The following is a 17,554-nucleotide window of genomic DNA, read 5'->3' as shown; positions in this document are numbered from 1 at the left end:
GTTCATCGAGTGAAGCACACGGAGGGAAAACACTTCACTGCCAGGGAAGATTCCAAAAAGCCATTAATAATTATTAAGCTGATTAGAAACCTGAGAAAGAACAACTTCATTACAGCTGCTGGGCCTGCTTTGCCATATGGCATCAACGGAGAAAGGTATTGGGTGGAAACTAATTTAGAAGGCTCTTTCTGGGTAATATATGCACATTCGATTGCTGCATGTGGGTAAACAAAAACAGAACTCGTGAGGAGACGGAAATAGAGGAATATGGAATTTTGACGTTTGTTTTTGTCATTTGTGATGTGAAAATTTACAATATACATCGCAACGGGTTGAAATATCAGCTCTGCTGGGCCCCTGACAGTAACATATTATTGGATTTTTGTTCCAGCATTATAAAAAAAAGATGGTATTAATGCTGTTGATAATTCCATTTCATTTTCAGTGTACATTTGTTAATTTAATCCATTATTGAAATACAGTCACTCAATAAAACATATATGATGAATGGTGAACTTCCATGGTTCCACCTTTTGCAGTACATCCAAAAAGGACATATCTAGAATTTATATCAAGTAATATATTGTGAAATGTACTCAATATTTCTCATATTGTACGTCATATTGCCAACATGTGGCCTATATTGCAGATGTTGTATTTTTTCAATATTAACACAGCACTAGTTTCTATGGCAGCCTCACATGGGACAGGCAATCATTATGGAGGTAAACAAGATAAAGATTATTGGGTCATATAGTGTTCGACGCGGATTCTTTGTGTTTGTAATAAGACCGCCTAGAGCAGGCCTGGCCAACCCGCGGCTCGCGAGCCTCATGCGGCTCTTTGGCTGGTTTCATGCGGCTCTTAAGGGGCTTTCACATGACAAGCGTCAAAAACGCAGAAAAAAAAAAACGCAGCCATTCATTCCCTATTATGATTATAAAATCGCTATGATGTATCACTCGTTTTCCACCGCGGATCACTTCCTCATTTACTCAAAGCGGACAGCAGCGTCTAACGCGGCATTAGGACTAATAAAACACCAAATAAGATTCAAAAAGCTTTGGAAGTTTCTTTGACATGGTTAGTAGTCAACATATAAGACGGATCGGCCAGTGAATTGCGTTGCGTATCCGACATCCCCGATGAAGGCTGGAGGGGTGTGTGTGTGTGTGTGTGTGTGTGTGTGTGTGTGTGTGTGTGTGTGTGTGTGTGTGTGTGTGTGTGTCGCGACTCGCGAGCGACACGCGAGCTGCAGCCATATTCTGGCAACACTGGCTGCAGATTTCTACAGTCGCGAGCGGACCGCGAGGTCATTTCAGTAGTAAACAAAGTGTCAAGTTCGCTCTCATAATGGCAGGGAGAAAAAGCACAGCAAAACGAAAATATGAAGATGAACACAGGACGTTTTTGACAGAGTGGGAGAGTTTATATTTTTTTGTTGAACGTAATGGCAAGCCATTCTGCCTTATATGTCAGGCGTCATTAGCGCATTTCAAAACTTCAAATCTTCAGCGCCACTTCAGCTCACTCCATGCTAACATCGACCAGGAATTTCCAAAAGGGACTGAACCCCGCAAGCACATGTTGGTCACTTTGAAAAGTCAGGCAGAAAAGCAGATACAGATTTTCCAAAAATTTACGAAGCACTCAGAGACCGTAACGCTTGCATCATATCAACTGGCTTGGAACATTGCACAAGCTAAAAAGCCATACAATGAAGGGGACTTCGTTAAAAAATGCCTCAGTGACGCTGTTGAAATCTTTTCTCCTGAGGACTACAAACTAAAATGAAGTGTATCAGACATCCAACTGTCCCGCAGCACTGTTGAACGCAGAATATCGGACATTAACACGGCTATTGAATCACAGTTGCACTCTGACCTTCAAGCATGTGAGTATTTTAGTGTCGCATCGGATGAGAGTTGTGACATACAAGACAAGCCTCAGTTGGCAATATTTGTACGGTCTGTGTCAAACGATTGTGTGATCAAAGAAGAACTCCTTGATATTGTGCCATTAAAAGACAGAACCCGTGGCATAGATGTGAAAGAAACAATGATGGCTGCATTTACGAAAGCAAATCTGCCCATACAGAAACTAACTGCAATAGCCACGGATAGAGCGCCAGCCATGATCGGATCTGTGAACGGGCTTGTGGGGCTGTGCAAAGCGGACCAAACACTTCCCGAGTTTTGGAATTTCCACTGCATCATCCACAGGGAGCAACTCGTGTCTAAATCATTGAATTTAGACAACGTCATGAAGCCTGTGATGGAAATCGTCAACTACATCCGCACACATGCCCTTAACCACAGGCAATTCAGGAATCTTATCGCTGAGCTGGACCAAGGGCTTCCAGGTGACCTGCCGCTGCACTGCACTGTGAGGTGGCTGTCAAAAGGCAAGGTAGTCTCTCGCTTCTTTGAGCTTTTGGATGCCGTGAAACTGTTCCTGGAAGAGAAGGACAAGGACTATCCCGAGCTCTCGGACCTCGAGTGGATTATGGATCTGGCCTTTTTGGTCGACTTGCTGTGTCACTTGGACAGACTGAACCTGACCCTGCAGGGTAAGTTAAAAATGCTGCCTGACCTGGTGCAAAGTGTGTTTGCGTTTGTCAACAAACTGAAGCTGTTCAAGACGCATATTCAAAAGGGAGATTTAACGCATTTTCCGACTCTGCTAAAAGCCAGCAGGCAAGTCACCAGCGCCGCCCTGAAAAAGAAAAGAGATTATCATGTTGGTGTGTGACATTTACAATAAATCTGGCTGAGCAGAGGTCTGTGTGTGTGTGTGTGTGTGTGTGTGTGTGTGTGTGTGTGTGTGTGTGTGTGTGTGTGTGTGTGTGTGTGAGGAAGGGATGGGGTGATGTTCATATGTGCCCATGTGTATGATGTGGCTCTTTGCAGTAACACAGTAAAAAAAGTGGCTCTTAGTCTCTGACTGGTTGGCCACCCCTGGCCTAGAGCGTCAGATACTGCAAATTATATGTATATTAAGAAGGTCAGAACACATTTGTGACCGACACATTGGCGTTTTGATGTCCTCAAACCAACCCCTTACCCAAAAGCCAAAAGCCAGTAGAATGGCTTTTGGGTAAGGGGTCGTTTCAGAACTAACCCTAACCATAACCCTTAACCAGGTGAAGGTGAATAGTTGCTGCACTAATTTTATAACAAGTTCATTAAAACAACAGTAAAACCGATGCTCTTCCTGTTTCTCTTGAACCTCAGAGACACTCCTGGAATACCTGAACCAGTCGACAGTCTTCTGCAGCCAGTTCGAGAACGGCCAGTGGTACTGCTATGTCCTGCTGGTGCTTTTCTCCTTCGCCCTCCCCCTGGGCATTGTGGGAAACGTGGTGGGGCTAATCAGCTACACCTGCTTCAGGAAGACCTGCAGCACCAGCAACGTCTTCCTGTTGAACCTGGCTCTGTGTGACTCGGCTTGGATCCTGACGCTGCCGTTCAACATCTACTTCACCCTCCAGAGGCCCTACCTCCAGGACATCCAGATATTCTGCCAGTTCAAGAAGATAGTCTTCAACATCAATATCTACGGCAGCATCCTCTTCCTCACCCTCATCAGCTTCGACCGCTTTGCCGGGACCGTGCACCCCATCAGCTCCCTCCGCTGGTGGGACGTGGGCAGGGCGAAGGCGTGCTCGGCCTTCACATGGATCGTGCTCATCCTGGGCTCCATCCCCGACCTGTTCGTGACCTTCGCCATCCACCGACCGGGCAACGTCACCGTGTGCATGGACCACATCCAGGGCCCCTTCGTCTACGTCAAGACCATCACCATCATCAGAACCTTGGTGGGCTTCATGCTGCCCTTTGGCGTTATGCTGGTGTTCTACGGGATGATCGTGAGGGCGCTGAAGCGTCTGCCCCGGGGCCGGAGGCGACGAGGGGGTCCGCGGACGGTGGGGAAGTCCATGAGGCTCATCACGGCCGCTGTGCTCGTCTTCGTGTTGTCCTTCATGCCCTACCATGCCATGGTCATCACCCTGGTGTTCATGAGGATCCGCGACCAGGTGACGCCGGCCAACACCAGCATCCTCTACGTCTCATATGAGTTCTTGGAGTCCGTGTGCAGTGTCAGCAGCTGCCTGGACCCCGTGCTCTACATCCTGGCCAGCAAGAGGGTGCAGAAAAAGCTGCTGGCCCTGAGAGGAGGCCAGTACAGGAATCTGTGCTGCAGAGCGAGTGCAAGGGTCGGGGTGATTAGCTGACTGACAGCGGAATCATTATTATTATACGGAGGTCTCATATTATTATATTATACAAAGTACAAATCCAGCAGATCGTCTGTGTTGGGTGGATTACACTTCAAGTCCCAGAATTCCATCCGAAACGACAACGCTTTCTTCTTCAAACATCTGGGTTCACCCTTGTTTCTTCTTTCCCAAGTTTGCTTTTTTCTGATGAATAGATTTTTTGAGGGGTTTTCTTGAGGTTGTGGGGATATTTTCTGTTCTTTTTTGTGAATTTTCCTCCATATCAACACTTTACACAGCTCATTTAAATTCTTGCTTGCGCCCAGATCTTTGCATTCCTGCCAGAAAAGGTGGTGGACCCCGCCACTAATAATGAAAACAGCATATAGAGGAGCACATTCGTAATGCAAACATTGAACACATTGAATGGCTATTTCTTAAATAGTCCCAGCTAAATAAGGTATCAAATATTGGAACTTTTTAACAACTTAATCTTACGGATTACCACTTTAAGAGTTGGCTTGTGCCACAAACAAGACGGAAACACTGTTTGAATGAAGGTGTCTTTGCGTGGCGTAGATTCAGATCGGGAACAGATTCTTGTGTACTGACAACATACTAACTGGACAAGTATCTATTTCTCCAAACTTTCCAGCACCACACCAGCCTCCACCCTCGGTGTTAGAAGATAACACTGAATCATTGTTGAACGTTAAGCTCCATTCAGAGAGCCAGCGTGGACAGTTTGACGACCATGGAGGAACCAGACAGAACGGAGGCCTCACGCCGAGCGGTCTGCCCATCAATCTTATTGTAAGGTTGGATCTAATAAATCTCTGAATCTTTTACAACTTGTCGAGACTAACTTGGACGAAAAATGGTGCAGCTGGATCCTCCTCAGTATTTGGGTCTGCTGTTTTGGTTTCAAGCTTTGGACCAGCGGTACAACACACCTTTTGGGATACTGATAAAAATGATCCAATAAAGAATAAAAAAAGCCCTGCCTTTAGCTTGACCTATATCTCTGGATCTAACCATATTTACACACCGCAGCTCCATCCATCACGGAGCCAGCTATGCTGAGGAGCTACAGCAACAGCATCGCCATGGGAATAGCCTTAGCGACCGTCGCTAGGGTCCCCCGAGCTGTAGCCCCCCCTCTGTAACATGGTGTCTGGGTAATAAATCACGAGTGGAAAGTGAGAGCGGCGCTGCTCCCACCGAGAGGCTGCGTTACACAGAGCGTCGGCTGCAGCCGTCCCAATCCCCATCAGACGCCTGTTAACTCATTTCCTTTTGTTATTTATGGGGCTTTCGGCAGACCAACAGGAGTCATACATTACAGGTAAATAAGCAATTTCCTCCTGAGCGTTGGCCTTTGTTTGTAGACTCTCTCGGCATTATTGCTCCATGTCTTTTGTCTGGCTCTGCGCTGTGAAAACACGTGTTGTGGCCTTTCAGTACATGCAGATGGACGGTTCAGCGGCTGCACACCAGGAATAAAAGGCTGTTAAGACCATAGCTTTGTGACTGTCATACAAATGCCGCCATAAGAGATAATCGTATTACTCATAGAAATCACACAAAGCCTTTTTTTTTTTTTTTTTTTCAAAGAACATAATAAGCTTATGTTAACTGGAAAATAACCATTTTCTTTTGTAACCAAAGCTAAAACTGTCAAATGGCAGGAGGATGGGTCACAGGAATTCTTTGTTTGAACCTCAACAAACTGCTAATGGATGGATAGAAATGATAAGTGGCACACAAATAAGGGGATATTACAGTTTCTTTTGGACGTTTTTGACTTAGAACTATTTTTGCGCCATTTGACCATGCACTAGTATTTAATTTTTATGTTTTTATTGCTTGGATAACTTAGCTTTTGAGATGCTGGAATGGTGTGTTCCCCTAATTTCTCAGGCGCTAGGCTAGCTGATCCCACTTGCAGCCATGCATTGAGCTAATAGAGTTAGGATGCAGCCCGTCACTTCATCAGTAATGGACACACAGAGATGAAACTGGTATCGAGCATCCCGTCTGAATCCAGGTAAGATGGAAAAAAGTGAACCCCCCCCCCCCCCCCCCAAAATAACTTTGGTATTCCTTTAATGTGGCTCTAATGCACATTTTCTTGAAATTTGAAGGTTCCTGGAATAGAAACCAGACGGTCAGAATAAACTGCACTGGCAGTATAGTGAGCCTAAACCCAACACACATCAAAACTGCATTAAAAGAAGCTAAACCTCAACGAAGCGAGGCAGCATTTTAAAAGTCAGGCTTCAGGGACGGAGCAATGCCCGGCCATCAGCGCACTCATCTCTAATAGACAGAAAAAAGAGAGCAAAGCAAAGAGTCTGAGGGCAGTAAACGGAGGGAGCAAGGGAGGGAGGCTGGAGGCCTTTTCACCCGAGACACAAGACTTTCAAGACTCGCAAATGATTTGTTCGTAGCGTATACCTCTTTCAAATGACTCCGGAGTCTGGAGCCACTGCGACAAAAGAGTGGGCGAGCGAGGGAATCCTCAATTCACAAACTGAAAATAATTAACTCTCATTCATCGTTCACCGAAGTCCTCCCTGTCTGCGACAGTCTTCAATTTTGGGCATGCACTAGTAAGTATAAAATTGAGGGTCCTTGATGTGAAAAAGACAGAGAATCACAGATTTGGAGCTCACTGGACTGCATGATGGCATGTTTTCCAGAACTGAATACTTGTGTGCAAGCTGAGATACAGATAGCTGAGAGAGAAGATAAGAAAAGATAAGATACACAAGACAAAAACACACACTTGTGTTCAGAAGGACAAATCTACAGTATGTAGACCAATCTGGACACCAAGACACCAACAACCCTACACTCCTGCCAGGCGTACACACACACGCACGCACCCACGCATGCACGCACGGACACACGCACGCACACACACACACACACACACACACACACACAGGCTACGTGTGCTGCCTCAACTTTGACCCCCGGCTATGCGATGCCACTTGGACGGCGCCGTGCCCGGTGATGCCGCATGACAGAGCCCAGATGGAACGCTCCGGGTGGAAAACCCATCAGGTTCAGGGGAAACCACCGGGGGTGCTGCGACAACACAGGGAGTACAAACACATACTCTCTCTATGTCTCTCTCCCTCTCTCTCTCTCTCTCTCTCTCATACTCTGGCGCTCTCTCTCAATGTCGCTCTCTCGCCAACTCTCTCTCTCTCTCTTGCTCTCTCTCTCTCTCCGTCTGTCTGTATGTCTGTCTTTTTGGCCTCCCACTCATCTATGTTTTTTTCTCTCTCACTCTCAATTCAATTCAAAGAGCTTTACTAACATGGGGAAAGTACGTTTACATTGCCAAAGCAAATGGAAAACAAGAAGGAAGGATATAACCATAAAATTATATCCTTAATCCCAAGGATAACAGAAATTTTAAACAGAAAAGGGTAAATGTTGCAGTAAAAAAAAAAAAATAATAATAATAATAAAAATAAAATAATAAAATAATCTCAAATATAAATAGAAAAACGTAAACTTTTGTAAAAAATGTTTTACTCAATATACAGTATCCTGTCTCTCTCTGACTTCCCATCTCCCCTGTGATCGACGCAAACAGGATCTCGCATGTCTTCTTTTTGCCCAAACTTCCATGTTGAAACGCAGCTCGGGTGTTTGATGCTACACGAGTGATGGAAACAGGGATCGAAAGCTTTAGGACGCCTGCGCACATGAGTCCAAGCCCTTTAACGCACCTTTCATAATTGCCAAAGCCTCGCAGAAGGATGGGGTGAAGACATAATGTTCATGTAGGGACTGGTACAGCACAAAGGAAAAGGAGAAACAGGATCCCAGTCTAATTATGAGGAGAAAGAAGAACGACGGTCATTTATAATGGACGTGGAAGCAGGAAATAAAACATGAGGCCATTAGTCGTCCTTTCTTTTGCTATCATCATGTTATGACAGATTCTTTGTGATCACATCCTCATTACGTATGATCCTGACCTGAACAGGAATAATAATGCAGCAAAACAGGATCTGACACTTCACATGGGATCAATATGTAATATGTATGAAAGTGTCAAATCCTGACACGTGAGTAAACAAACTCCCCCCAGAAAAAGGATTACCCCAAAATACCGTAAGCGGCTAAGGGGCTTTGTGATATTTTCATTAAAATAGTGATATCGGAGTATAAGGGACTAGATATCGTCTGGGATGTTGGTCATATGAATATCCTGATATGATAAATGTAGTATTTAAGAAATATTACAGTAAAATAATGCAGTTTTCTGAACTTCATACTGTTCTGGATGTTCTAACGGTCATAATATCTACACTACTAATGATTGGTTCTCAAATATTTATTTTATATAAATCTTGTGAAAGGAGGCATCTCCAAAATATCGCCAAATGATTGATACCAAGGTTTGTCTATAATCGGCCACTCCTATAAATGTGGAAAGTGGAACCAAAAAAGGCCTAACATCATTAAAATGTCAGCACTCTGCTTTTCTGCTCCGGTAGAAAACGTTTACAACTAACTTCAAATTCCTTAATCATCTGGCTTGGCCCCGGGGCACATTTCCTGAAATGCTGAAGTCAAAACGGAGACGACGCCTTAATCCAATTCATTGTTCGGGCTTTAGAGAGGAAAAAAAAAATCAAAAATCATGCCCGCGCGCACACACAAATGGAAATAGACAGCTCGGAAACCTCGCGTGACCTCGCGTTTAATACAAATCTGTAACGACAGCCGCCAAAATGACCAAGAGTCAGCGGCGTCCGCCCTCTGCACTGCGCCGCATCGAAAGCGACAAACGCCTCCGACGGCCCGGCGAGCGGCGTAGGTTGTTCTCCTGGAGCTCCAGGGGAGTCTTCACCCTCGGCCTGTCACAAGCAATCCATCTCCCCCACTCAGTCCATCTGCTTTGCAGTCACACAAGCAAATGAACGGGGGAAAAAAAACAACTAAAACAAATCCTCTCTTCCACCTCTGCCCACTCTGGATCTGCGGCACGTAAGACCAGGAGGATTAGGACGGCGAACAAGTGCTGGATCGGCTTGTTACGGGGCGGTAAAAAAACAAAACAAAAAAAAGCCGCCACAGGCTGGAGGAGGTGTAAATCACCGCAAAATCTTTGCACATTTTCTAGGGCATCACGAATGATAGATGATGATGGTGATGATGCACAGAATGTGTCAACTCACAAAAAAACAAACGATGTCTTTTTCCAATTTCTGACAAATTGATACGTAACCAAGCAGGAGCAGGCCGGAGTCAACGGCCGGGTAATCGTGGAAGGCATCAAGATGCATTGTACAACACAGGCAGACAAACTTTCCGATTACCACCAGGTCAAATAGGAATAACAATCTTTTTTGGATCCTCAATATCGGCAATTAAGGCTCTTTTTAGATCGAAAGCGCTTCACATGCAAGTAAAAATCCCCGCTTTGTTGAGGGCAACATTATGTACCCTACATAATGTTTCTCTCAACAAAGCGGGGGATTTCTACTTGCATGTGAAGCACTTTAGACAAATTAGAAATCACACCAGACACAACAAACTCTACCATTGAGCACAATAAAGTACCAATCTGAATGCAAAATCGAAGTCGTAGAAGAAAACGGGAGCAACAGCTCAAGCAGAGAGAGACAGAGCCGTTATCAGAGTCATCTCAAGCGGGGATGATCCAAAATGTTTTGCAAAAACGGCAAAAAAAGCAATCCCACCGGCGGAGCGTTTCCCCCCCGAAATTCATCTGACGTTTCCCATTACGAAGCAGAGTGTTCCCACTCGCTGCCCACAGTGAGGAAGAGGAGGAAGAGGGGGAAGAGCAGAGAGGTAGAGGATTTCTCTCAGCGGTGCAGCATATTGCTTTTTCAAACGTCTATAATAGATAGTAAAGATGCTGCCGTGGCCCCGGTTCTGTAGGAGTTACATAACACACTGCTCCTGTGTGCTGTCTGTCCATTTAGCCTCTCTCAGACATGCCATCTGTTCTCCCATCTCTCCCATCTTTCCTCCGGCTCGGCTCTACCTGGCCCCAATACTTTTCTGTTTCTACTCTGCCTCTACTCTGCCTCTACGGCCTCAAGCCCCAGCGAGTGCTTGAGCGCGACCCGGGCGCGGAAGGGCCTTCGAGGAAAACTGCACTAAAAAGCAACTGAGTGCCTGCCTCTGTGTTTTCTAACCACTGTGTCTCAGCACACCAGTGCACCATGAGAGCTTGCCAGGTGTGCTGTGGATATGTATAAAGTTCCGCTCACAATAAATAAACAATGGTGTAGCATGATATGGACCTATAATTATTTTTATTATATAAAAACTTTTATTTGTGTAAAAACTCAGAAAATGGATTTGGTTTATGGCCGCACGGGCGGCGACAAAGGTCCTCAGCTCTCCTACACGATATATATCAGATACACGACTACTTCTTCATCAAACAACGAATGTTTATTCACAATAACGCGGTTGTATAATATGGAAAAGGGCTGAGGCAGAAAAAACAACGTTAAGGTAGGTTAAAACACAAACCCACATCTGGGAAATGAAATGGTGGTCGCTGTGAAAAGAGGGAGAGAGGGATTGTATGTAAATGCACTCGAAGGCGCAACTACGTATTCTAAACCGAATAACAAAATAAAGAGATTATCGCCGTGCCACACCAGCATCACTTCGCCATGCTCTCCCGGAGTTCTGGGGTTCGCCGTATTGGATCCGATGAGTCGTTCGCCTCTGTCGCCGGATAAACTCGGGATTCCCATGGGCTGTCTGGTCCGGAGCAGCGAGGAGGGTCACGGAGCTTTCCGTATTGTCGGGTCCTGGAACGGGGAGGTGCGGCTAACGTGCTCAGCGGGAGTTATTCCGGACCTGCCGTGTCGTGGTTTGGTGGCGTGTCGGTGGCTTCGGAGGATCTGGTGCGTTCGTTCCAAGGGGGAGACAGGCAGCTTGCCATCGCGCCAGGTAGATGGAAGGGAGGTCCCTTCAGGTAACAGCCATGGTCGTGAGAGAGTGAGATCCTTGGAAACAAATGAACTAACGGGCGGCTGTGTTCCAGGGCTCGATGTCCTCCGAGGTGGCGGGACCGGAGGTGACCTCCTTCAATGGCCACTGGTCGAGGGGTTCGCAAGATCAAAATTGCAAGGCTGTACTAGTTGAATCCGGAATAGCATTTCTGTCAGAACAAGCCCAAGCTTCGCACTATTAGACTTCTCACTACACTGTGAGAACCATTAGTAGTGACGTGAGGTTAGACTCTTTTTTTGAGATTTGGTTCTTCACGCGCCACACAGTACAGAGTAAAGAAAAGTTTGATTTTGCGACTCTTCGTTCATTTGATTCAGTCGGTGTAAATGAATCACACTTCCTAAACAATGAACCAGAGTCAGATGAGTCGGCTCGGCTCGGAGCGGTGAACGGAATTCCCACAGGAATTATTTATTTCTGTCAAAAAAATTGATTTGGGTGGAATGAAAAGAGTTAACCACTCCCATTTAATATGAGTTAGGGAAAATGCCTGCCCTGGACCTTTTTTTTTTGCTTTCGTTTTAAATTGTATTGTCAGTAGTTATTTTCAGTTCATGAGTCAAAGATTCACTTGCCCTGAGTAATTTAATAGAGTTGTTCACTACGAACAAATCATTCACGAGTCTTGCATCACTATCTATTAGTAGGCCATAATAATAAACACAGTTCAGTGTTTTTACTTTTTGATAATATCGATATTATAATAATATATCATCCAGTCCTAATTTATACCTACACAGTTATTATTTTTAGAAAAACAAAACTAAAGTCTAAAATAAACTTGTGTCACACATCACAAAAACAGAATGCTCCCCTTTGAAACTGAACGATCACAACTTTAATGCAATACTAATAAATAACGGCCTTTAATTTTTTTTAGGTTCTTGTGCAGCAGCTATTGTTCAATCCCAATAACACTAAGTTTCCTTCCTAATGGATGTGAAAAAATGGAACACATAAAACGAGTGCAGCTTCAGGGCTGTGAAACGGCTGCTTCTGCCATCCATCCATCCATCCATCCACCCATCCACCCATCCAACCACCCATCTACCCATCTACCCATCCATCCCTCCATCCATCCCTCCATCCATCCATCCACCCATCCATCCATCCACCCATCATGTGGATGTGGAACAGGAAACTAACCATCCTCAGAGCCATTTTCCTATTCCTGCTCCAACAGAAGACTCTGATATTTATATTAGATATTTCTGCTCAGAGGAATCATATCTCTCACACCGTGACTCATTAGAGTCATTAAGGGAAGACAAACCGGTAAGAGCCCAATAAGAGCCAAAGCTCAGTGACTTGTGGAGTCTGGTGGAAACTAAATGTGTGAATTTGAACGATAAGCATTTTCAACTTCAGCACAGTATTAAACAACACAGAGTGTGGTGGTGCTTAGAAGTACGCCCACACATTCATGGCACAATATTATTTTATATATATTCCGATAGAAAACAAAATTTAAAAAATAGAAAACAAAACTGGGCAGGACAGGAATAAATACATTTATTTTAAACATAAAATGTTCTTCCAAAAAGTGAACACACCAACGCGGATCTCATCTTACACATCTTACACAATTTTTGATAAATGGCATTGAAAAAAATACATAAAAAAGACCCTTTGAAAATGGCAAAAGTTAATTTAATATTTTAAAATATAAAAATAAATATTTAAAAGCTATATATTTTTTAATTAGAATATCTGTCTCTGGTGAATTATATCAGAAAATGTCTGATATGCAATAATCTGAGGGTAAAGGACATCACAGGGGAGGCTGGATCAGAGTGGCAGGTAGTTTAAAGAAGGGAGAAATGGAAAGATGAGATGAGATGAGATGAAAGAGACAAGAGGTGAACAGAAAGAAAGTACAAAAAAATAAGGGACTGTCATAAGATAGCGCTGCAGTTCTAGAGGAATTAAGTATTTTCAAATGTGTTGGAATATGTCTTTAAATAAAGATCAACAGTAAAATATAGCAATGAAAATATGACAAATAAAAATAAAACAATATTTTATCTCATTTTTTCATATGAAAAATACATTTCATTTTTATTCCATATAATAGATCATTAAGGTAAGAATGATGAAAAACAAATTATGGTAATAAATAATGGTAATGATAAAATGAGAAAAAACTATAAATGGATCGAATAATACTCCAAAAAACAAAAGTCCTTCTCATTCTCAGACAAACAATGTTCAAAGATGAGTAGAATCCGAGAAACCTTTTCTTTTCAATGCTACACCGTCACCAGAACCACAACCAGAATCAGGACCAGGACCACAACCACCAAAACTAAATGCAGAAATAGAGCCAGGACCAGAACCAACAACCAAACGCAGAAGCACAACAAGAAGCAGAAGCACAACCAAAACTAGGAGCAGAATCAGAACCAGACCAGCAACACAAACAGAGCCAGGACCGCAACCAGACGCAGAACCATAACCTGAAGCAGAAGCAGAACCCGAAACCCACCGGATCCAGAACCTGAAGGAGGTGTCCCTGCACCGGAAGCAAAACCAGCACCAGAACCACCGCAAGAACCTGAACCAGAGGGAAGCGTCGGCGCGGCAGGAAACATCTGGCCGAAGCCGCAACCCGCCCGTGACTTACCGAAGAGCCGGCGGTGGAAGATGAACTTCCCGGCGAGCAGGCCGCTGATGATGGCCAGGATCCAGCAGAGGACTTTCAGCACATTCCAGCCGCTGCCCGGGTACTTGTTGAAGAGGAAGGAGAAGCAGTTCCCCACCACCATCATGTGGGCCTCCGTCCGGCTGTGGGACACCGGGTCCTCGGCGAAGATCAGGAAGTTCGAGAAGGTCACCAGGTAGGCCACGAAGAGCCGCGCCCACGGGTGGTGGAAGTAGTAGAGGAAATGGGCATCTATTTCCATGCTGACGAGCCCCGCCCGGCCACAGCTCACCTGCAGGGGGTGGGAGTTATGTCAGGATGTTAACCCTTAAATACTGTAGTAGCACTATATTAACTCGTAGCCCTATGGTAAATAATAACACTACATTAACTAGATGCACAATATTAACTAGTAGCACTATACTTACTCGTCACACTCTACTAATTAGAAGTACTATACTTACTCGTAACACTATACTAACTAGAAGTACTATGGTAATTAGTGGCACTATATTTACTAGTAGCACTATAATAACTAGTACCACTAAATTAACTAGTAGCACTATGGTAACTAGTACCATTATGGTAACTAGTGGCACTGTACTAACTAGTAGCACTATGGTAAACTAGTGGCACAATACTAACTAGCATCACTACACAAACAAGTAGCATTATACTAACTAGTGCCACTTTGGTAACTAGTGGCACTATACTAACTACTAGCATGATGGTAATTAGGGCACTATACTAACTACTACCACTATACTAACCAGTAGCACGGTACTAACTAACAGCACGGTGGTAACTAGTGTCACTATACTTACTAGTATCACTATGGTAACTAGTGGTACTATACTAACTAGCAGCACTATATGGCAGGTGTCAGTTAGTCTACACTTAGTACAAGTTACACTGCTGCAGTTTCACACTACAATCTGCATGTTGTACTTCAGAGCAGGTGGGCGGGGCCACGCCCAGGCCGCTCAGATGTTTCTACATGAATAGAACCAATAAAAACAGACGTTATCAACACAGGAACAGGGCGTCCAGGCCACGCCCGTTCACCCAGGAGGAATTTAGGAGAAGAAACAAAGCCTGACATGTCAGCCTGGTGGTCCAAATTGTACACATTTTCAAAGCTCAGTGACCTTTGACCCCGATCCTTAACCTCCTTTCTACTTCACCACTTCCCTCACATCACTACACGGACTCTCCTGGTCCAGGTTCTGGACCTGGACCTGGGCCAGAACCTTGACCAGGACCTGCACATGAAACCTGGACCTGGACTCTCCTAAATCCACCACCTGCTCTGGCTCCACTGCTGAAAATACCCACAGTGGGAATTTTGGAGTGACGTAACCGTCCCCGACATAGATCTGTTTTGGGAAACGTCCATGTGGCTGGAGGTGGTTACATTTTGGGCTTTAACTCCCAAACTAAAATCATAATCAACATGTAAACATTCTGAGGGGGGAAGGAGCGGCTTACACCTGGCGGGTGTGGAGGACACTTCCCATGTACTTTTATTAGAATGAAACTTATATTATGATGAAGGTTAACGGGTCTCTTGTTTTTCACCTAACTGTTTTTCGTATTTTGGGTTTCGTTTTCGTCAGTTGATCCATTTCTTTTATGTTTTTATCTGCAGACTTTGTGTTTTAGAGTTTAGATGGAGTGTGTGTGTGTGGTTTTTTTTAGATATAGTATCCGTGTTTTATGTGTATTTAAATGTATTATTCAGTGGTGGAAAGCAACTGAGTACAAGTACTTTGTTACTGTAGATATAAGTACATGTTTAAGTAAATTCGATTTCGGAGGCCTTTGACTTGTGCTCCACTACATTTCGGAGCACTTAGCTCTACGTTTCACTCGGCTGCATTTCTAACACATTCACGTTACTTTAGTTAAAGAAAATAAATCCTGGATGGAGGAAACTGCTGATGCTCATCAATGATTCATCGGCTCCACATCCTTGTACATATGACACCACCTGTACTATTTGTAAATAACAGTCAGGATCTGCATCCTCTGCAGAAAAACGCTCCGGTGGCACTTCCCGATTCATTATAGTCTCTGTTATATCAGGACACTGGGTATGACAAGAACCTTTACTTGTAAAACTTCAAGCACAGGTGTCGATGCGCGTGTTCAATATTTAGAACACTTGCATTTGTCCCGCCCGATAAAAACACAAAACAAGACAAATCAGAGACATTTCCATCACAAAATGATGTAAAAAAGGCACAAATCGGCACATAAAGATTCTCCAGAATGCAGGAAAAGAAGTGTTTGACGTTCAAAATTTCCCGCGCCCGCTGACCCCCCGCTCGATGCAGCCCCTCCAATGTTGAAATGAAACCTACGCCACTGACCTCACAAGTACTTGTCAAATATTTACTTGAGGAGAAATGTCACCGGTAATTCAGGGTAATCTTGCGTGAGTATTGGTATTTCCACTTCGATAAAAACTCTGAGTACTACTTCCACCACTGATATGATCATAATTTGCTATTTTTGGTTTTTTTTTTTTTTTTTTTACCTTGTCTGTTCAACATTTCATAACAAGGATAACAATTTAATGTACAAAGGTAAACATGACATCTCCCCTGGTTGGGGTTTCTCTGGACCGCCTTAAAAAACGTAGCCCCGGAGTGGCCAATAGGAAGCCCGTGTATCCCAGCACTACAGGAACTACCCAGAGCGAATCCCCCCAAGTCCCCGCTCCCCCTCATCCCAGGGAACGTCTCGGTGAGCCGCGGAGCCGGAAGCCCCTACAAGTGCTCGGAAATGTCAAATATTTCGAATCCGCCCCGTCTCACACGAGAGATGACGGAATAATCTGGTTACACAACTTGAACTGACGATGTGCACGACGCGACCCCGGGAGGCGCGCGTCACGGCGCCGCCGCGGCCGCCTTATAATAAACCTTTATCCTAGTGATGGGTCGATGGAGGGAGAGAAGAAACGGTAAACGCACGCACCTGTCCGGCTGCCCCACGCCGTGCTGCGGCTCCTCTCGGTCGGTGTACGGGACGCGGCGCGCCGCTCCTCCCGCACGGAGCTCCTGCCGCATCAGGCCGCCGGCGGCGCTCTAATCACCCCCGAAGAGCGCACACACACACACACACACACACACACACACACACACACACACACACACACACACACACACACACACACACACACACACACACACACACACATAGATGGTTGTGGGCTGGAAAAACGTGGGGATTACCCATGCGACCTGTTGTGCCTCCCCCAAATCCTCTGCCATTGTGCCCGGTGTCCATCTGACCCACTGCTGGGTCAGCAGAAGCGGAGGAGGAGGCGGCGGCGGCGGCTGCTCCGCGCGGTGCGGCCGCCGCACGGTGCTTCTTCCTGGGGGAGGCTGGTGATGGGGGAGGCTGGTGATGGTGGTGGTGCCGTGGCGTGCGGGAGGAGGCGGATGTCATGATATTTATTTATTTATTTATTTATTTATTTACTTATTTATTTTAAGTGATGTATTTTTTACATATCTTTTTTTAGTTGTATTCATTTTTTCATTCGTGTTTTTTTTATTCTTATGTATTTGTATTCATTTATTTTATTCAAATTTTTCCCTCATTATATTATTCTTATTTATTGATTTTTTTTTTTTTTTTTCATTATTTTATTTTAATAT

General features: G+C 44.7%; 2 protein-coding genes across 2 annotated transcripts in view; one reads left to right on the top strand and one right to left on the bottom strand.

The window, feature by feature from the left end:
* tmem117 (transmembrane protein 117) overlaps positions 1–14,148 on the bottom strand; it is a gene marked incomplete at both ends in the record, with an annotated part of 64,032 nt that extends 49,884 nt beyond the window's left edge. Inside the window, one exon of the mRNA XM_080002884.1 lies at positions 13,869–14,148. Within this exon, the coding sequence (XP_079859010.1) occupies positions 13,869–14,148 (280 nt within the window). The remainder of the gene's footprint in view (positions 1–13,868) is intronic.
* On the top strand, positions 2,134–4,234 carry LOC307231565 (P2Y purinoceptor 1-like; the record flags this gene model as incomplete). The annotated part of the gene is made up of 2 exons (XM_080002329.1): positions 2,134–2,569; positions 3,234–4,234. 2 exons carry the CDS (start codon positions 2,134–2,136, stop codon positions 4,232–4,234), a joined length of 1,437 nt encoding a protein of 478 aa, XP_079858455.1.
* Positions 14,149–17,554: the final 3,406 nt, after the last annotated feature.

Source organism: Zeus faber, assembly GCF_960531495.2.
Source record: "Zeus faber genome assembly, chromosome: 6".
In the NCBI taxonomy this organism is placed as follows: domain Eukaryota; kingdom Metazoa; phylum Chordata; class Actinopteri; order Zeiformes; family Zeidae; genus Zeus; species Zeus faber.
Note: the sequence above shows the minus strand (reverse complement) of the source record. Positions and strands in the feature narration are given on the sequence as shown.